Source organism: Centruroides sculpturatus, unplaced genomic scaffold, assembly GCF_000671375.1.
Source record: "Centruroides sculpturatus isolate CEXI.00-Female unplaced genomic scaffold, Cexi_2.0 scaffold26, whole genome shotgun sequence".
NCBI lineage: Eukaryota > Metazoa > Arthropoda > Arachnida > Scorpiones > Buthidae > Centruroides > Centruroides sculpturatus.
This window is the reverse complement of record NW_019384653.1, coordinates 481,797-499,961: the sequence shown is the minus strand read 5'-3', so window position 1 is coordinate 499,961 and position 18,165 is coordinate 481,797. Positions and strand designations below refer to the sequence as shown.

Sequence of the window (18,165 nt, the reverse complement as noted above, 5' to 3'; positions counted from 1 at the left end):
CTTTACATTATCTAAAACTTTTTCAAAATAAATTCATTTGAATCAATACAAAATACATAAATTTAAAATGCTAAAATTTCATACAAATAATTTTTCTTCTATGAAAATTACTCCAGCATCTGACTGGCTTCATTGATTGTCTGAATCTGATACTTGCATTCTTACGATATCCTTATGGTATCCTGAAATTTTAGGTAACATCAGTCTACTTTCAATGTAAGTTATTATGTTGTGTTTTTTAATAGCCTATGTTTTATAGCATTTTTATCTAATAAGGTTGATATTTTATTATTTTAACTTAGCAAGACCTCGTATATCCTTAGTAAGGCTTGGAAGAATAAAGAACAATATCAAAGGCAGATGCCCATGACATTGGTCCTTACTCTTTCAAACTAGATATATTCTTTCTACATTTGAATGTAGATCAGATAATTTTTTCATACTATTTCTGAATAATAATTGATATTTTATCATCAGGTATTTTGTCTAATTTCATTTCAATAAAAATTGAGCTATAAAATCCTCACAATCTAAGAATTTTTGTCAGTATACATCATAACAGTATTACATATTAATGTTATTTTTACAATGTTCTTTATTGATTATAGAATAAACTAAAATGTCTTAAATAATAATATAAATTTAATCATTATTTGAAACAAAAACTTCAAAAATTATTAATTTAATTCAACAATCACATTGCATAAATCAATGATTAGCCGACAACAAGTGATCAATGATAAATTTTATTTTTTGCAATAGATAGATAAAAGTTACTTTATAAATCATTACATGAAATGCAATTTTTTCACTGATAATAAATTTTTCATATTCATGTGAGATGGTTTCAACATCCTTGTAATTTATGGGNTTATCACATTTTTAAATATATGTATGTATGTATGCATGTATGCATGCATGCTCCAAAAATTCAATATTTAATGTTATTTTAATCAAAATTTTAAAAATATACATAAAATTGATACCTGTGTTTCATAAAAGTAACCTTCTGGAAATAATGGCCTGATGGATCTATCTGCAAAATTTATGTAATTGATTTTTAAATTTAAAATGAACAACAATAAAATACGGGAGCTTCCCTACTTATGAACATTCAACCTACAAACTTTCTTATGAACAATTTAACTATGTCTAAAATTTAAATTTCACATGGATTCTAAAGTTCTCTTGCCACTCAGAGGATGGTATTGAAGTCAGTCTTTGGTCAGTAAAAAATAATAAATTTTTAATAAATAATTAATGTGGACTTATTTCTATTGCATATCATCATTTTTCATTTCTGCAAGAATTCTGAGGTTTTGTTGCCACTAGTGGTCATTAAAGTTAGCGTAATGGCATTTTTTGCTATTATTTGCAGTTTTTATAAACTTTTACAATTAGTGCTTCAAAAAATGCATCCAAAATGAAATAGTACATCTAGCAGTGGAAATAAATGCAAGAACTGTCACTCAATTATCAACTGAATCAATTATCACTATCAATTAAAAACTAAACTGAACATTATAACATTAAGTGTGTTAGGTAAAAATAAGTGCATTTGAAGCACCTGCTACTAAGCAGTAGCAAGTGGGTAAACAAGCGTAACATATTATATTAAGTACATTGAAGGATCAAACTCTAATAAATGGTTATTCTGTGTACAACTGTATTTTCTAAATTAGTTTTCAATTTACAACAAAACCTCGAGAACCTAACCTGTTCATAAGTAGGGAAGTATCTGTATTCCTTATGAACATAATGTAATTATTTTTTAAGAAAAAAATTTAATAAGCATTTTAAATCAAAAATTTCAAAAGAAAATATTCTGAATACTTATTAACTCTAAATTCCTATAAATTTTTTAAACTGAATTTTTATATTGTATATATAAGAATGCATTCAAAATACGTCCAAAAATCTTAGTACAATTGTTACAATACCAATGTTTCCCAACCCATGAGCTGCAAGAGTGCCTCATATGTGTCACGAATATATTCAGTATCTTTTAGAATTTTGAAATAATCTCCTTTTTAAATTTCATTTATCTTTTATCTTTTTACTGCCAGCCAACTAAAGGGAGAAGAAGTTATTCACTAAAATGCCAACTGTTACAAAATTTACAGCACCAGCATAATCCCCACAAAAGTTGTGCATGTCTATGTATATGCCAGCATACTAACTCTATTACAGCTTACCAGTTAAAAACAGTTACTAGCTCTTTACACATTAATTCAAATACTCTTTTTATTTTCATATTTCTAAAATTGTTTTTTTGTCTCAGTAAGTTTAACTTCTGTATTATCAAAATTTTTAAAAATGAACCATAACACATTTCAAATTATAAACATTTTTATTTAAAAAATTATGGTGTATTGCAGGAATCTTATTAAATTCAAAGTGTCTTGCTAATCTAAAAAGTTTGGGAAACACTGATCTATATTAAAGTCATATCATCATCATCCTAATTCTAGCTTTTATAACTTTGTTCCCCCCCCAGGAATATAAAGACAGTATTTTCTACACACTTCAATACAAAAAAATTTGTTAAAGTTTAATTATTAAATCTGTTTGCTGGAGTTATAGTCTCTCCTTTAAAATATTACTTTCAACTTCATATTTCAATATCAATCTTAAAAATATCATTGAAAAATTAACTATTATTAATATCATTATTTTCTATCTATGTTACAAATAAAAAAGAATAAATAATGCATATTGAAGTAAATTTAAAGAAATTCTACATTTTCGGCCATATAAAATAAATATTTCAAAATTTCCAAAAATTTGCTTCAAAAAATTTGTCATATCTGTTTAGAACTTAGTGATTTTTTTTTTTTTGAGGAATATTTTTTGAAAATTTTAATGATGGGAAGTCCACCAACACCAATCAAAAAGCCAAATGCCATAATTTTGATACTATGTTTTTAGACCAACCAGTATGAAGTACACATGATTATAAATTACTATATAAAGAAAATAAATAAAAATATGATATATATATGGTCAATATCCATAAGTATGAAGCACATTATGTTTTTATCTCATTTGTTATTTGATGCTAAATGATGAATCTAACACACCATTAATTTTTATATTCATTGCTGTGAAAATAATCAATTAATAATTTAAGCCAGATTTATCTTAAAATTTGTTAGAATAAACATGACAATAATGTCACAAAATGGCCATTGTGTCATTTTCATTTTGTTTTGATTTGAACATAGAGAATAAAGTCATCAAATGACAGATGTTAAACATTCTCATCAATCCATTAACAGAACAACTAGTATAATCCATGCTGTTAAGAGTTTATGAATTACAAAAGAAATTCCACAACTGTTATGCAGGTCTTCAATGATGCTTGTGTGAAATTGTGGCACAATGCCATTCTGTATGAAAATGTTCAGTTACTTGTAGCAGACCAGGCACCAAACATGCTAAGTTCACACTGAATATAATAGCGAGGTTGCGGCCAATTTTCAATGTGAAAACATGTACCTCGAACATGAAGCACTGCCTTCTTGTAAGCCTAGAAGTTTGACAATGGCATTTGGAATGTTGAGCATAATTCCATTCACGTTCCAAATGCCATTATCAAACTTCTAGGCTTACAGAAAGGTGGCGCTGAACGTCCAAGGTACACATTTTTGTGTTGAAAACATTGGCTGTAACCTTGCAAATGTATCCAAATCTGAGACATGTCACTTGTCTTGCTCATTGCCTTACAGGATATGTGAAGCAATTAAAACATAATTTTCTTATACTAACAATTTCGTTTTGGAAATGAAAATGGTTTTGATTAAATGTCCTGTAAATGTACAGTACATCTATATAAAGAAATAACTGGCTTACCACTCCCAAAACACCCTGTAATAACCAGGTGAGTCATGTGAATTCAACTGGATTGTTTTTATGCCAAAAATTTCTCATCCTTGTGGGCATTCATTGATAAACTAGACAAAGTCTTCAGCAGCCACAATTAAACTCAAGAGTCTGTTGAAACAAGAAGCCATGTTAAAGAAAATCTACACTATTCATTCATACAAGTTCTTGTGCTGTTCAGTTTCTAAGCTTCAAGTAAGCAATCTGTCTAGAGAAAAGTAGTGAGAGATTTTTAAGCATGCCAAAAATCAGTTAGATGGATTTACTTTAGAAGAACTAGGATACTCCCTGACCAAAAATTCAGATATTCAAAATATAATTCCTGAGTTTCTTCAGTAACAAAATATGAAGGTTTCAGTGAAAACCAAGTATGCTCCTCTCAACTCTTCATTTTGAGAGATTGTTTTTTTCAGTTCAAAAATTTACTTTCTTCATGGCATCTGTGATTGACCACAAAGAATGTAGAATGACAGTGTGTTTGCTTTTCTGTTGCAAACTATGGAACTTATGGATCAGATTCTAAAAGTTACTAACTGATTTGAATTTTCTACCATTTTTCTCAAGTTTTACATGTTCTAAATATACTTTTATGTGCAATAAAATGATAGTTTTACTTTTATACATTTTCATGAGCATTTTTTTAGCTTTAGCCCTTTCTTTAAAAAAATTTGCACCTGAACTTCTCAAGATTACAAAGCACTCAAATAAGTTGCATTAAAAATTTTAATTTTTTCCAACATATAGTGAGTTTTTAATTTACATGAATTTAAATTATGTAAATTTAAAATAAAGTATGGCAACCATATTTATGGAAAACGTCATAAGAGGCAGAATGTTATCACATCATCTTGTTTTGATTTACTGAAGATTTTCAATTGGTTAAAGATTAGAATTGAATAAGTTTTTATTACTTTTGTGTTTATTTTTATTTACTTCGTAATGGTATGTTTCAGTAGAAATAACTTAGCTAGAATGCAAGAGCTAGTCTCATAGGTCTATTATTACACTTTCTGGTAATTGTTATTTACATTATGCATGAATTTAAATGGCACAAGACATTTTGGAATGTAACACTCAAGCAAATTAAGAAATCGTTGCTTTATATTAAGAGATTTTTGCAAAAATGGTTAAAATTCTTATTTCAACAATAGTCATTTTTGTGGACTCTGCATAAGGACTTCATATTTCAGTTTTCTCAAAAATGTTATTTTTTTCTATTAAATCATCATTGATAAACCACAGTGCTACTAGTCATTTAAGACAATCGAAAACATTTAAGAATTACATCTGTTCAGCTTGTTAAAAGATCTGAGTAGTGGTACTGTGGTTTATTACAAGTGCAGTTTTCAGAGAAATGTCATTGCTATATTATAAATATTATCTTATATGGCAGGAAATATGGTAAACTGTAATCTTAATGTATGTTAATGAAATTTTATTTAACTTAATAAATATTGTTATAATTCTTAATAAAATGTTAAAATTAATAGATAATTGTTCAAAACCATAAACAAACTCTTAAAATAAATTATGGATTAATCATAATTTATTGTATTATCTGTTGTGTCTTATTTTTTTTTACACTATACAGTATACAGTAGAGCGTCGTTTATCCGAATCAATTGGGGACTGGGGTGGTTCGGATAACGAATCATGTACGAAAAAATATATTAATTTATCCCATGTTGAAATTTCTCTCCGTTGCGTGTCGCTTCGCGTTGAATTTTCGTCAATGTTAAGCCTAACGAAGACTATTGTATAGTTAAAAAATTTTTTTTATTTTGTACAAACAAAATAAATTTACTGAAAAATGTAAAAACAATAAAAAATTATACTTCAGATGTTAATTTAGTATCAAAAACATAAAATATTTGAGTAGCCCGAGAAATAGCCGAACATTGCAGCGCCACAGCACTAGCGAAAATTTAAATTTGCCGACTGGAATGCTTTTGGATAACAGACGTTTCGGATAAACGACGCTCTACTGTATTATATACACATACACACTGAAAAAGATGTAAAATGAAATACAGTGGGTGATCAGTTAACGAACAGTTTGGATAGCAAACACTTTCACGAAAGATCTTTATGATTAGACAATGAACACTTTTGCGAAAGATTTTTATGATCGGACATCGAACACTTTACTGAACTAACATAAAAAGCAGTGACAGAAAATAACAAATACCAATTGATTTTCCCTTATCTTCAGATAACAATTTTAAATCTTTTGGAGTGTGGGAGACATCAACATCAACGCTCAACCCAATACCGATCGGATAGTATTCCTCTGAATTTTGAAACTCTTTCTTGTAATTCCAGCTTTTTGTTTACCTTTCTGACAAATAATTTTTTTATAGTCTTCACGAGACTGTCGGACAGGCACTTGTTAAGTTTTGCGTCAGGGTTTATTTATGAAAGGTGAAAATTAAATTGTCCCATCAGATATTCATTAACATTTTAATTAATACCAAATTTCAAATTTCATCTGGGCCTTGAATTTAAATAATTTTTGTGGGTTAGTTGATTTCTGTTCTCTGAATTTTTGTAAGTGCTTTTCTGAACTTTTTATTTAAAAAAGAAACTGATAATATTATGGAGCCTAAAAAGAGTGTCAAGAACTGTGCTCACTGTAGAAACCAAGTAAGAGATAATAGCCAAGGTCGAAAGTGGGCACAAGATGTCTGATGTTGCTAGGCAGTAGGCACAATCTTAGCTATGAAAGATATATCAAGAAGTCTCAAGCTTTTAATGGAGTAATGAAAATCACATCTGAGAAATAAAGAGCATTTTAGAGCTCATAATGGAACTTGAAACTGATCTGACAACAAAAGAACTCTCAAATGAAGAATACCAAGAAACTCAACAAGATGTGTTTTCTTTTGAAAAAGAGGAAGATGAAAGAGGACCAATGTCAACATCTGCTACTAAAGATCTTTTGAAGAAGTGGGAGGATGTCAGAACAACAATCATCAAAGTGGCATCCAAACAAGAATAAGGTTAATGGGATTGGGGATCTCTACAATTACAATACTATTAATTACTGAAAAATCCTGAAGAAAAGAGAAAAGCAATCGACATTGGACAGATTCTTTAACCCCCACAAACGAAAAAAACATGACTAATAAAAATACAAGACTGCATATATATGTATTTTTACTATTACATATAAATAAACGTATTAAAAACGTATTTATTTTTTATTTGTTGGAGTCTCCGGCACAAATTAATCAAATTCCCATAAAAACCTATGGTAAATCAATAATTGGTTAATAAACAATTCAGATAACAAACAAAGTCTTGGAACGGATTATGTTCATTAACCGATCACCCACTGTAAATCATTTTATCTGAATATTGTATCTTTTTTTTATTTTAATTCTTTGTCTTTTAATTAAAAAAGGGTTAAAATATTGTAAAGTTAATTTCTGAAATATAATTTGCAATTTTAAAATATTTAAATACATGTATATATATTTTTTATAAATTCAAAGTAATTGTTCTAATGCAAAATTTTAAAAAAACATCATCATACCAATAGCTCTACTAGTTAAAATTTCTTTTTCAGTTGGTCCTAATTCTCGTCTTAAAAAATTTGTTGGAATTCTTCCAGCAGCTGCTGTCTTCTGTCGATAATCTACCTAAATAACATTTCAAAGTTATTATTAATTATATCTTTTATGATAACAAAAATCTAATTACTCTACATAAATTATGCAGGAATAACCCATTAATCAAATTTTTTATATGTAATAATAATAATAATAATATTATATATATTATTCCTAATATATATATTACATATTATTATTATTATGTTGTAAATGTCATAGTCAGCTGATACTAGTGCCAAGTGCTATGCCAGACTGAAATCAAAGTATAGCTACCCAAACAATTGTAACATTAAGCTGTTATTGGTATGTGCATCAACATCTAGAAACTTTAACAATGTGACATGTGTTCAATATTGCAGCTTTCTGTAGTGCCAAGTGTATGTTTNATGGGGCGAGTTACTTTCATATATATATTACATATTATTATTATTATGTTGTAAATGTCATAGTCAGCTGATACTAGTGCCAAGTGCTATGCCAGACTGAAATCAAAGTATAGCTACCCAAACAATTGTAACATTAAGCTGTTATTGGTATGTGCATCAACATCTAGAAACTTTAACAATGTGACATGTGTTCAATATTGCAGCTTTCTGTAGTGCCAAGTGTATGTTTTTATTAAGGTTTAATGTTTCTAGATTTTTGTGTAGTGTATGTGGTATAACACCAACAGAAGAGAGGACAACAGATACAATAAATACCTTATCCATCCTCCACATCCTCTTATTTCTTGAGCAAATGGAGTGTACTTGTTCATTTTTTTTATTTGGGCATTTTTGTGTTATGAGTTTTTGGAACAGAGATGTCTATTATATAAGTGATCTTACTGCATTTGTCAATGAGAGTGATGTCAGGTCTATTGTGATGAATTGTTTTATCTGTGATTATGGCTCTGTCATAGTATATTTTGTGTGTCATTTTCTAACACTGTCTGTGGAGTACATTTGTAGTATGGTATTTAACAATCTGTTTAATAATCTGTTTGTTGTACAAGCTCTTCATGTATTATATTTGTTACTTGATTATGCCTATGTAAATAGTCTGTTTCTGCTAAGAGCTTGCAACAAAAAGTTAAATGTTGTATTGTTTCTAATAGAATGTGGCATTTTCTTCAAGAGTCATTTGTTAGTGATTTATCCTTCAAGATATGTTTTCTATAGTTTTTAGTGTTTATGACGTGATCTTGAATGGTAACCATAAACTCCTGTCTCTCCAAACAGGCAGCCCTAGTCAGCCAGTAGTTTGATGCAGTTTTGTCAAAATAGTCCTGAGCTATGTCATAGGCATGCCTGCCATGAAGTTCTTTTGGACTCATGACTGCTTGGTGGTGTCTATGTTATGAATGTATTCAGCTATGTCCAAGTTCTCAGAGTGTAAGCTTTTCAATGATTATATTAATAACAGGATGGCAACGTTTTCTGTTGGACACCTTTCCTTCCATCATAATGTTATGAGAGGGTGTCCTCAAGGCTCAGTGTATAGACCTTTACTTTGGGTTATGCTTTTTGATTGATTTCTTTGTCAACTATTTGGTCAAGATGCCGTAGTTGCCTATGCGAATGATGCTTTTGTTCTCTTCGGAGGGAAGTCTTGAAAACAGTTGAAAATTAAGGATAATTGAGCCTTGAATATAATTCATGAATGGGGAGTGCTCAATAAACTTTGTTTTAATGCCAACAAAACTAAGGCAATCGTTTTCAATAAACCGAGACATAGAAACCTGTATGCACGTGTTCTGACTCTTCGCATGGACGGGAAGCACGTAGACAATGTGAGAGAACTTAAATATCTAGGTATAATTCTTGGTCATACGTTATCTTGGAACAGTCATATCCAGTACATTACCAAGCATACTGAACACATTATGCATGCTTTTGCTAAGGTAGCAAGATCTATTTGGGGACTTGGTGGTAAGGCAATTGGAGTAATTTATGATAGCATCTTTGTACCTATTCTCACCTATGGTTATGGGACTTGGAGCACTACATGTTTTTTTATCATTTGAGTCTATGTGCTTTAGCTGCAAGTTTTTGTTTTAGCATATAAATTTATTCTGTAATGTGTGTGTTGTGATTTTCTTCAAAATGTTTTTGAGTTGTTTCTTTGAGTGTTATGTTGTTTTTAGTGTATTGTGTCAGCCTGCCTAATTGCTGTCTAATGTCATTTATTTGTGTTTCTATTCTTTTGCCAGGCAGACTTGTGATAGAATTGTGTTTTGTGTGTATCTGTCTGTGATTGTATTTTCAGTCCATAGTGTGTCACTACTGTGACTGTCCCAGCATAAACTAATGTATGAATGTCTGAGAGTGTAGAAATTAAATGGAGTGTGGTAGTAAGTGATTGTTTACATAATTTAGTGTTTTTCCTATTACCTTAGACACATTGAGTTTTGGTATTTGTGTGGGATCTGTACCTGTATATTTAGTGAGAGTTTCCTATAATAAAAGTGATAGCGTATTAACTAAATCTATGTCTATGTTGTCAGTGGTGGATGAGGAAGTGTTTGTAGTATGATTAGTGGTAGTTGTTGTACTTATGCTATAATCAGTGCTTTTTGCTGGATTATCCTGACAGGTTATGTGATCCTCATTAAAGTTAAATATTTCTGTTTGTTGATGTATTTGATCAGCAACCTGTTGTTTGATAAGTTCAAGTGTTGTTTGTGGGATAAGGTTTTGTGTATAACTGCTTTTTTTTTATCAACAACCCTTTGTTCGTGACAGTGAGGTGAGGATATTGTTGTGTGAATCTATGGTATAGTTGTTGTCTATAAGCTGTCATGTTTGTTTCGAGTTTTGTGATGGCGTAGTAAGTACTGATAATAAACTTGTTCATTTCTGTTGTCCATTTCATCCATTGGCATGGTTTTCCAGCCTTTGTGGTTGTGGATGCATTGCCACAGAGAAACACCAAGGCTAGGTTGGTTCCTCGCATCTGTTGAGGGAATTGCAGTAGCCATGCTTGACCAGTGCTGCTTTCACCACCAGTAACCAAAGGCGACTCTGGCCTACTTTTTAAACGTGAGCCTCTGCCTAACCCACAAACACGGACCTTGTTAACCCGGGCGACATCCGAGCCGGTATCATACTTAGATCTGGTTACTACCATGATAATTATCTCCACAGAATGTGGGTGTGGTCACTCTTAGCTTCATTTCTCCCCATAGACCTTACTGGCATGGGTGTCCCTACCAGGAGCTTATGCTCCAGCTTGCATTGCCCTATGAATCAGTAAAATTACTAGGCTCTCCCACCATGATCAGGTGGTGACCACGAGAGAGTTGTTATTGTTATTATTATTATGCCCTTGATTCTTTTTATTAATTTAATGTTCAAAAAAATGTTTTTGCAAAGAATAATAACATTCACTTCTCTTGTTCTTTGTTAAAAATAGCATCACCAACAACTTAAATTGTTCTGTGTCATTTCACAATAACATACTCTTACAAGTTTACAATTAACATGGCACAAGATCCTGTATGGCTCTTGTGCCAAAAAAAATTCAATCAATCAACCTAATTTACCTACACTTGAATCATCATGCCATCACATTTTACTATCTGATGAGTTTATTATGTAAAGATGGTTTAATAATATTTCTTTTCATATTCTGCAATATGAATGTAATGTATACTTAAAAACAGTTTACTTTTTATTTATAGTTGCGACAATAATTACCTAACATGTTCAGCAAATATTTATTTTTATAATTAATTAGTCAAAATTTAATTTTTTAAAATGACTTTTTAGATTATATTAGTAATTATAAAAACAAAATTTTTCAAAAGTTTTAAATAAGAATTCAACATATAAAACTTACTGTTAACGGTAAGAATGATGCTGTTGTAGATTTAATTTTACTCACAGCTGTCACCATAACTGAAGTGTCACCAACTTGAGCTACGGCACAACCATCACTGAATCGAGCAAGTTTTCCTGTACTAATTCTTAGCGGAATTCTACTTAAACAATAAAACACAACTTTTATCTTATATTTTGTTATATTTTTGAAAATATATAATGGATATCATATACTAATAGCAAATATTTTTTAAATTATAGTTTACCCTAAATACTGTAGTTGTAATAATATATAAAGATAAATTGCAATTATTATTAGGAACAATAAACTATCACACACAAAACCTTTTTAACCAGTAATTGAACTTTAACGTAATTTCCGAATGTTTTCGCTTTCACAAAGGCCTGCCTCAGGTGTTTAACAAAACTGACTTCCAAAAATTGGAACATTAGAACGATGATGCTCGACTTTAAACTTTGAATATATCAAATTCATGCAGTTGATTGACTTCGTTCAATTTCTCGTACAGGTACTTCCATGCATGTGCAGTCTTTAAAGTTAATACAGTTGTCTTTCAAGTTGGCTTTATAAATTTCCCAAGCCTTCAGGCTATGGATATAGTCTGTTTAAAAGGCCTGCCTAATTAATCTGGTGTTCTGGAAGTCCACATGTACAGTACTTCCGGACTCATCGACGTCAATCACAGTAATCCCTGTGATTGATATCGGTGAGTCCAAATTATTGGTGTGGGCTCTGTCGCAGATTGTACCTATTACTGAAGAGGGATTGGCAAGAATTCCAATTTAAAATGCAAATAAATAAAATATCTGAGAATTAATCATTTCTGAGTAATTCTTGAACTCTGGTGAGCATTCGATTCAAAGGACACAACATTTTGGCTTATTTGTCCAAAAATCCCTTTTAAGTGGTTATAAAAGTGACTGATTACATCCAACAAATATTGCTAATTTTAGCTTCTTATTAAAAATAAATTACAGTTGACCCCCTATAACACGGGTTCCTATAGTTCAGATTCCTATATCACAGCAAAAAAATTGCGACTGTATTCGTACAAACATGCCAAAACGACTCGTATAATTCGGTAAAACATCATCGCTGACTCGTGTCGCAACAGGATTGGTCGAATCTTGACCAATAGTGGATATTGTACAAATTGTTGAGTTTAAACGAGCAGCGGACCTACTAAAAATCATTTATTATTTAACATCCATAAAAATTATATTTATATTAATGATGTCTCCAAAGTTCAGCAAATTTTTTGCAAAAAAAAATAATTTATCAGGAAGCACGTGAGCGCCATTCGATGATAAGCTCCACGACAAAAACAAGCTTAAGCAATGGCATCGCCGAACGGTGCAAACACGGTAAGTAATCTTACAATTTTTTTTTACAGCATAGTTTATATGGATTATTCCCAAAAAATTATATGTGTTTTGGAAATGTTTAGTCGAATTAGTCTAGAATCAATTAATTTTATGGAAGAAAACCTTTCAAACAGCTGTAGTCTGTAAACTGCATATGTGCCGGGCTGTGATTGGCTCATGTATTCAAGGACTCTTAGAACATCAATTCCATAAAGAACAGAATGTATCTACTGTGTTATAGAGGGGTCGACTGTATTACATAAAATACAATATGTGCATTAAATAAATAAACCCATATTCTTTATTAAATAAATAAATGATTTATAAGAAAAATGTTTTTGTATAATCAATTTTTTCTTGTGACATTAAAAGATGGAGTTTTGTCTTAAGTTTCATTTTCATGGTGTACATTTTTCATACTGATTTGTTTTAATAGGGAAAGGAAAACAGTATCCTATTATGTGAAAGGCAATTTTATTGCAGATGATCAAATAAACAACATTTGCTGTCTTAATATATATTTTTTGTCAACTTGGACATTAATTATATATTTACAAAAAATATATATTAAGAAATTAAAAGACAGTAAGGCAATAATACTTACTCAATATTTGCTGTCGTTAATGCCTTCAAAAACAATATTTTGTAGGTCAAACAAATACAGTGAAACTTCTCTAATTTGAAGCTACAAGGGTAGGAAAAAACTTCAAGTTACAGACAATTTGAGTTAGAGAACAATAGAGTAAAAAAGCCAATTCTGAATAGATTTGTACTTTTACCTTGCTTGCATTATATAAAGACTCTTTGATAATTTTTTTTTTTGTTTTAAACAGCCCGTGTAATGCCTTTCAGCAAACTGTTTCATGTAACTAATGGAATCAAACAGTTTTACAGTTTAACAGGTACATTTTACTGAGATGAAGCAAGAGGTCCTCTCGCTTTATTTCAACAAGATGTACATGGATTGGAACATTGTTTAAAAATTGATATTGGAGAGTAGATACAACTAACTGACTGAAAATTTCATAAAAATCCAATAATTAGCATCATTTTGGATAGAATAAACATTAAAACTTAAGTCAGGGAAGTAACATAAATCAGCATCAGAAGCCACGAAAATTTTGTTTTAGAGAAAATTCAAGAAAGAAATTCAAGTTAGAGATGTTAAATCCCTATGCTATTCCATTGAGACCTACCAAGTGCTTTGTTTTCTTCAAGTTAATGAAACATAGTGGTGCCTCGTATAATGTACTTAATCCATTCCAGGTGCAAGTCCATTAAGTGAAAAGTCCGTTATACGAAATGCATTTTTCCATAGAAATACATGTTAAAACATATTATTCATTCTGCAGCATGAAATAACTGTATTGTACCATAAAAAAAATGAAAATGGAGCAGTCACCAATTATGCTGGGTAGTCAGATGTTGTGAGGAGGAGGTGGAGAAACACTTTTTTCACACATTCATACAGATACAGACATTTTACACATTGCAGCAGGTCTCTTTTTATTGTTTTTTAATCGGAGTCAGATTCAGGAGAGGCTACCGGAGCTTGCAGGGTCAACTCCTCTTGTTCCATCCTCTGTTTTTTGGCAGCTGGCTTCTTGAAAAACATGTACAAGGTGGTCTGTTTCTCCCTCTTCTTCAACACCTGTCAGAAATGANCAATATTTTTATAATAAATAAATATTTTATTGAATTATATATCAACCATTTTGGTCAAATACCTGTTGTCATCATTTCTGGTAGTAGCATGATTTCACATTCATAAAAGTTTTGATCGTTGCTTACAAAAAACTGATCCAAGTGATTTTTGACATTGTCATTTCAAGTAAATGTCTACAGTTAAAAAAAATTTGTATAGACCAGAACAAGTAATAATCTGAGTGTGCTCGATCTGGCAAATATGGTTGGTGTGATAGCACATCTCATCTAAGTTATAACAGTTTCTGACGAGTTACCAAAGTTGCGTGAAATTTGACATTATCATGGTAAAACATTACATCTGTTTTGTTGATCAATTCTGGCCTTTTCTGTTTGATGATATTACTCAATTTGTTTACTCGATGGCAGTACACTTTTAAATCAATTGTTAAATTGTCTGGTAAAAGCTCCAAAAACAAAATTTCCTTAAAATCCCACCAAAGAGAGCATCTCTCTAAGAACATGTGGAACCCATATATCGAGCTTTGAAACGAAACCAATTTGTTTCAAGTAATCATAAACAGTTTACTTTGACAAATTTAATCACTTAGTGATTTCACGTGTTGTTATTCGGCAGTTTGCTTCAATCAGTGCCTTTATTTTGTTTTCATTGGCTTCAACTGGCCATCCAGAATGTGGTGCATCTTCAATACAGAAATTGCCAGAACGAAATTTTGTAAACCAGTTTTGGCACTGTCATTCTGTCAACACATCTTCTCCATACACGTCACGTAATTTTTTTCTTGCTTGAACAGCATTCTTACCTTTTCAGTAATAAAAGAGCAAAATATGCCGAAAATGCTGCTTTCGATCTTCCATATTTGATGGGACACAAAAAAATAAACAATTGTACAAAATCAAACAAAATTTTTTTACAAATAAGCCTTAAAATGCTAGCTGTCAAAATATATAAGGATAATACAGTTTAGAATGAAAATGGCGGGAAAAATATGACTAATCCGTCTAGTGGTAAAAAAACGAAATTACTTTCCGAACAACCCAATAATATATTATAAAAATAGCAGATTGTCATTGGCAACAGCAAAAGAGTGGAAACATCATTCGCACTTGTTCGCTTCACGTAACTGCCGAATGGAAAGTTCGTTGTTCGCAGCCAGTCTGTTGCTCGAGTCACTTAATGGCTAAACAGAAAGTCCGTTGTTCGCAGTGTCCGTTATTCAAGGCATACGTTATATGAGGCACCACTGTATTTGAATTACAGATGCTTGAGTTTGAGAAGTTCTACTGTAAATTTTAACTTTCTTTGTGTCAGTGAAGCAGGCTTATGCCCCTATAGCCCTTTATGGATCTGCCCCTGATTAACTCTTGCGCTAAAAAAGGTATTTTTGTAGCATAAACTAACAACAAGGGCATTTTGTAACCAATTTCACTGTTGTATTGCCAAAATATTACACTAATTATCAGTACACTAAACAAACAAACCAACAACATTAATAAATGCACTGAAACATCTACAATCATGATACTATCGACAGTGTGGGCACCGCCATCTTTCTTTCACTGTTGTTCCTAAATGCCTACAAACAGCAATGCACTCCCATTGCAGAGTGACTGCTATTAACGAACGCACCCAAAAACTGTTACCAGTTGATGATGCTCATGCTGAGATCATCATATACGATGAATAATCCTCTGGTAAAATATTTACTTAAATAATAAGTATTTTACCTATGAAAAAATGAATAAAAAATCTGATTTAAATAAGGATTTAACAGCATGTTTTTTAATTTTTGGAACCTAACCCCCCTTTTTGCACTAGTTCTTTGTTTTATATAACACGGATTCACATAACACGGCAATTTTTTGGAATGTAACTTCCATGTTATACGGGGGTTACCTGTATTAATTAAACAATTAGTAGAATAAATTACCAAAATATGATGGGACAAAGTATTGCCCCTTGAAGGTAAAAGATGAGCATAGCATCACATATTGTATATTATGCTCCTTTCAACATAGGATTATTTACTTGTTTTGACTTATGTTACAATATTTCATTTTTTGAAATTCCTTACATTTCAGACTGTCTGCCTAAAAAATGAATGACAACCTCATTTTTTAGGCAGACAGTCTGAAAATCTGTTCCTGCCCACACTATTGCTTTTGCACATGAATTATTTCTTTTTTCTGCAATTCTGGTCAATTTGTCAGTGTTGCGGCTCATACCGATGATGCCGAAACTACGACCCCTAAGCCAAATCTAGTACACAAGGCCATCGAGAGCTTATAACGGACCTATGATAGAGTGGGCCTCTTTTGCCCATTTTTTCTTGAACAATAAAATATATAGAATGTTTCTTTATTAATAAAAAGCAGTCTTAAAAATCTTATTTTTTTTGTTAGTAAAAATAACATTAATTTATAAAGATAAGCCCGTAAATTTTCCCTGGGCCCAGGGAGAAACCCCTGTTCCTGCTCCCCTTCTCAACCATCCTGTCAACACATCACTTACAAATAATAGAAATAGGTCTACTTTTTTTATATATAATATATACACATATGTCCCATCTACCCATGGCTTATGCACAATTTGGCCCACCACTGAAAAAGTTTGGACACCACTATCCTATAAAATCACAAGAACATTCAAATGTAAGTAGAGACAATAGAGAGTAATAAGGCACATCCAGACCACACTTCCAAGCAAAATTTCCGATTTGACATGGGTCTAAATCCTTCCCACCAAAATGGGCACTTAATTCTCATTGGTCATCCGTCCACTGAAATCGGACAACACTCCCAAGACACCTGAATGGTAAAACAGTCAGTGCTCCGGGAAGCAAAAATATTACAGAATCACAAGCTTAACCAAAAATATAAGCATACAAGAATACGCTATTTCTTTTTCTGTGAATGACAGTTTTTTTTAAGTATACCACCAGATCAGACATCAGGACCCCATTGGAGCCACAGACCATCCATCCACAGAGGGAAGGTCCACCTACGACTCTAGGAGCGACGTCAAATCCCTCATTCGGAGTTCACATCTTACCATTTTTCACGTCCATTGGTAGTTCTTTTTCACATAGGAAATCAGTCGGTCTAGTAACGGCACAAAAAACAATTTACTCGGCAAAATCACTTAACGTTTTAATTTTAGTTGCGTAAATATCCTCTTAGCGTTTAGAAAAAATTCTAAACAATGTATTCGGTGCCCTTGACTTACAATGTTTAAGATCGTTATAACGTAATTTAAAATTCCCGTTTACTTATTCTAACGATATTTGTATGTGTAGAGCACAATGCTTTAAATTTCACATTAATTGAAGTAAAAAGTAAAGTATATATTTAAATAATTACATAAATACATATAATCATACCCCGAACTAAATTCTACGTTGACTTCTCCCGGAGAAATTTTTGTGAACGGCACATCGCTTTTAAATCGTCTAAAATGCTTAAACAGAAAGAAATTACATTTTCTGGAACATATGTGCGTAATATTCACCCGTTTATTCGGTAAAATCGGAGTTCTGAAATAAGACAAACAACACGAAGGAATTGCCATTTTACCACCGCATACCCACGTGTTGTTGCCAAATGGTTTTTTTTCACGTTGCCAGCTTAAAATAAAATTATTCCATATTGAAAAAATAATAATGTAATTATTTATTACGTGTTAAAAAATGCTAAACATCATACTTGTAAATGTAGATGTATGTATGTTTTTTTTTTTTTTTAATAGATATTCTTTGGTAAGCACTAACCAATTTGCGCACGAGCGAGCGGTTAAAAGACTCTCTTTGACTAGATACTGT

General features: G+C 31.4%; 1 protein-coding gene across 1 annotated transcript in view; it reads right to left on the bottom strand.

The window, feature by feature from the left end:
- The window catches only part of LOC111626371 (polyribonucleotide nucleotidyltransferase 1, mitochondrial-like), a 73,393-nt gene extending 55,452 nt beyond the window's left edge, over positions 1-17,941 (bottom strand). Inside the window, exons 1-4 of the mRNA XM_023369717.1 lie at positions 17,728-17,941; positions 11,316-11,454; positions 7,418-7,523; positions 987-1,036 (exon numbers count right to left, since the gene is read on the bottom strand). Of these exons, the coding sequence (XP_023225485.1) occupies positions 987-1,036; positions 7,418-7,523; positions 11,316-11,454; positions 17,728-17,915 (483 nt within the window). The 5' untranslated portion in view covers positions 17,916-17,941. The remainder of the gene's footprint in view (positions 1-986; positions 1,037-7,417; positions 7,524-11,315; positions 11,455-17,727) is intronic.
- Positions 17,942-18,165: the final 224 nt, after the last annotated feature.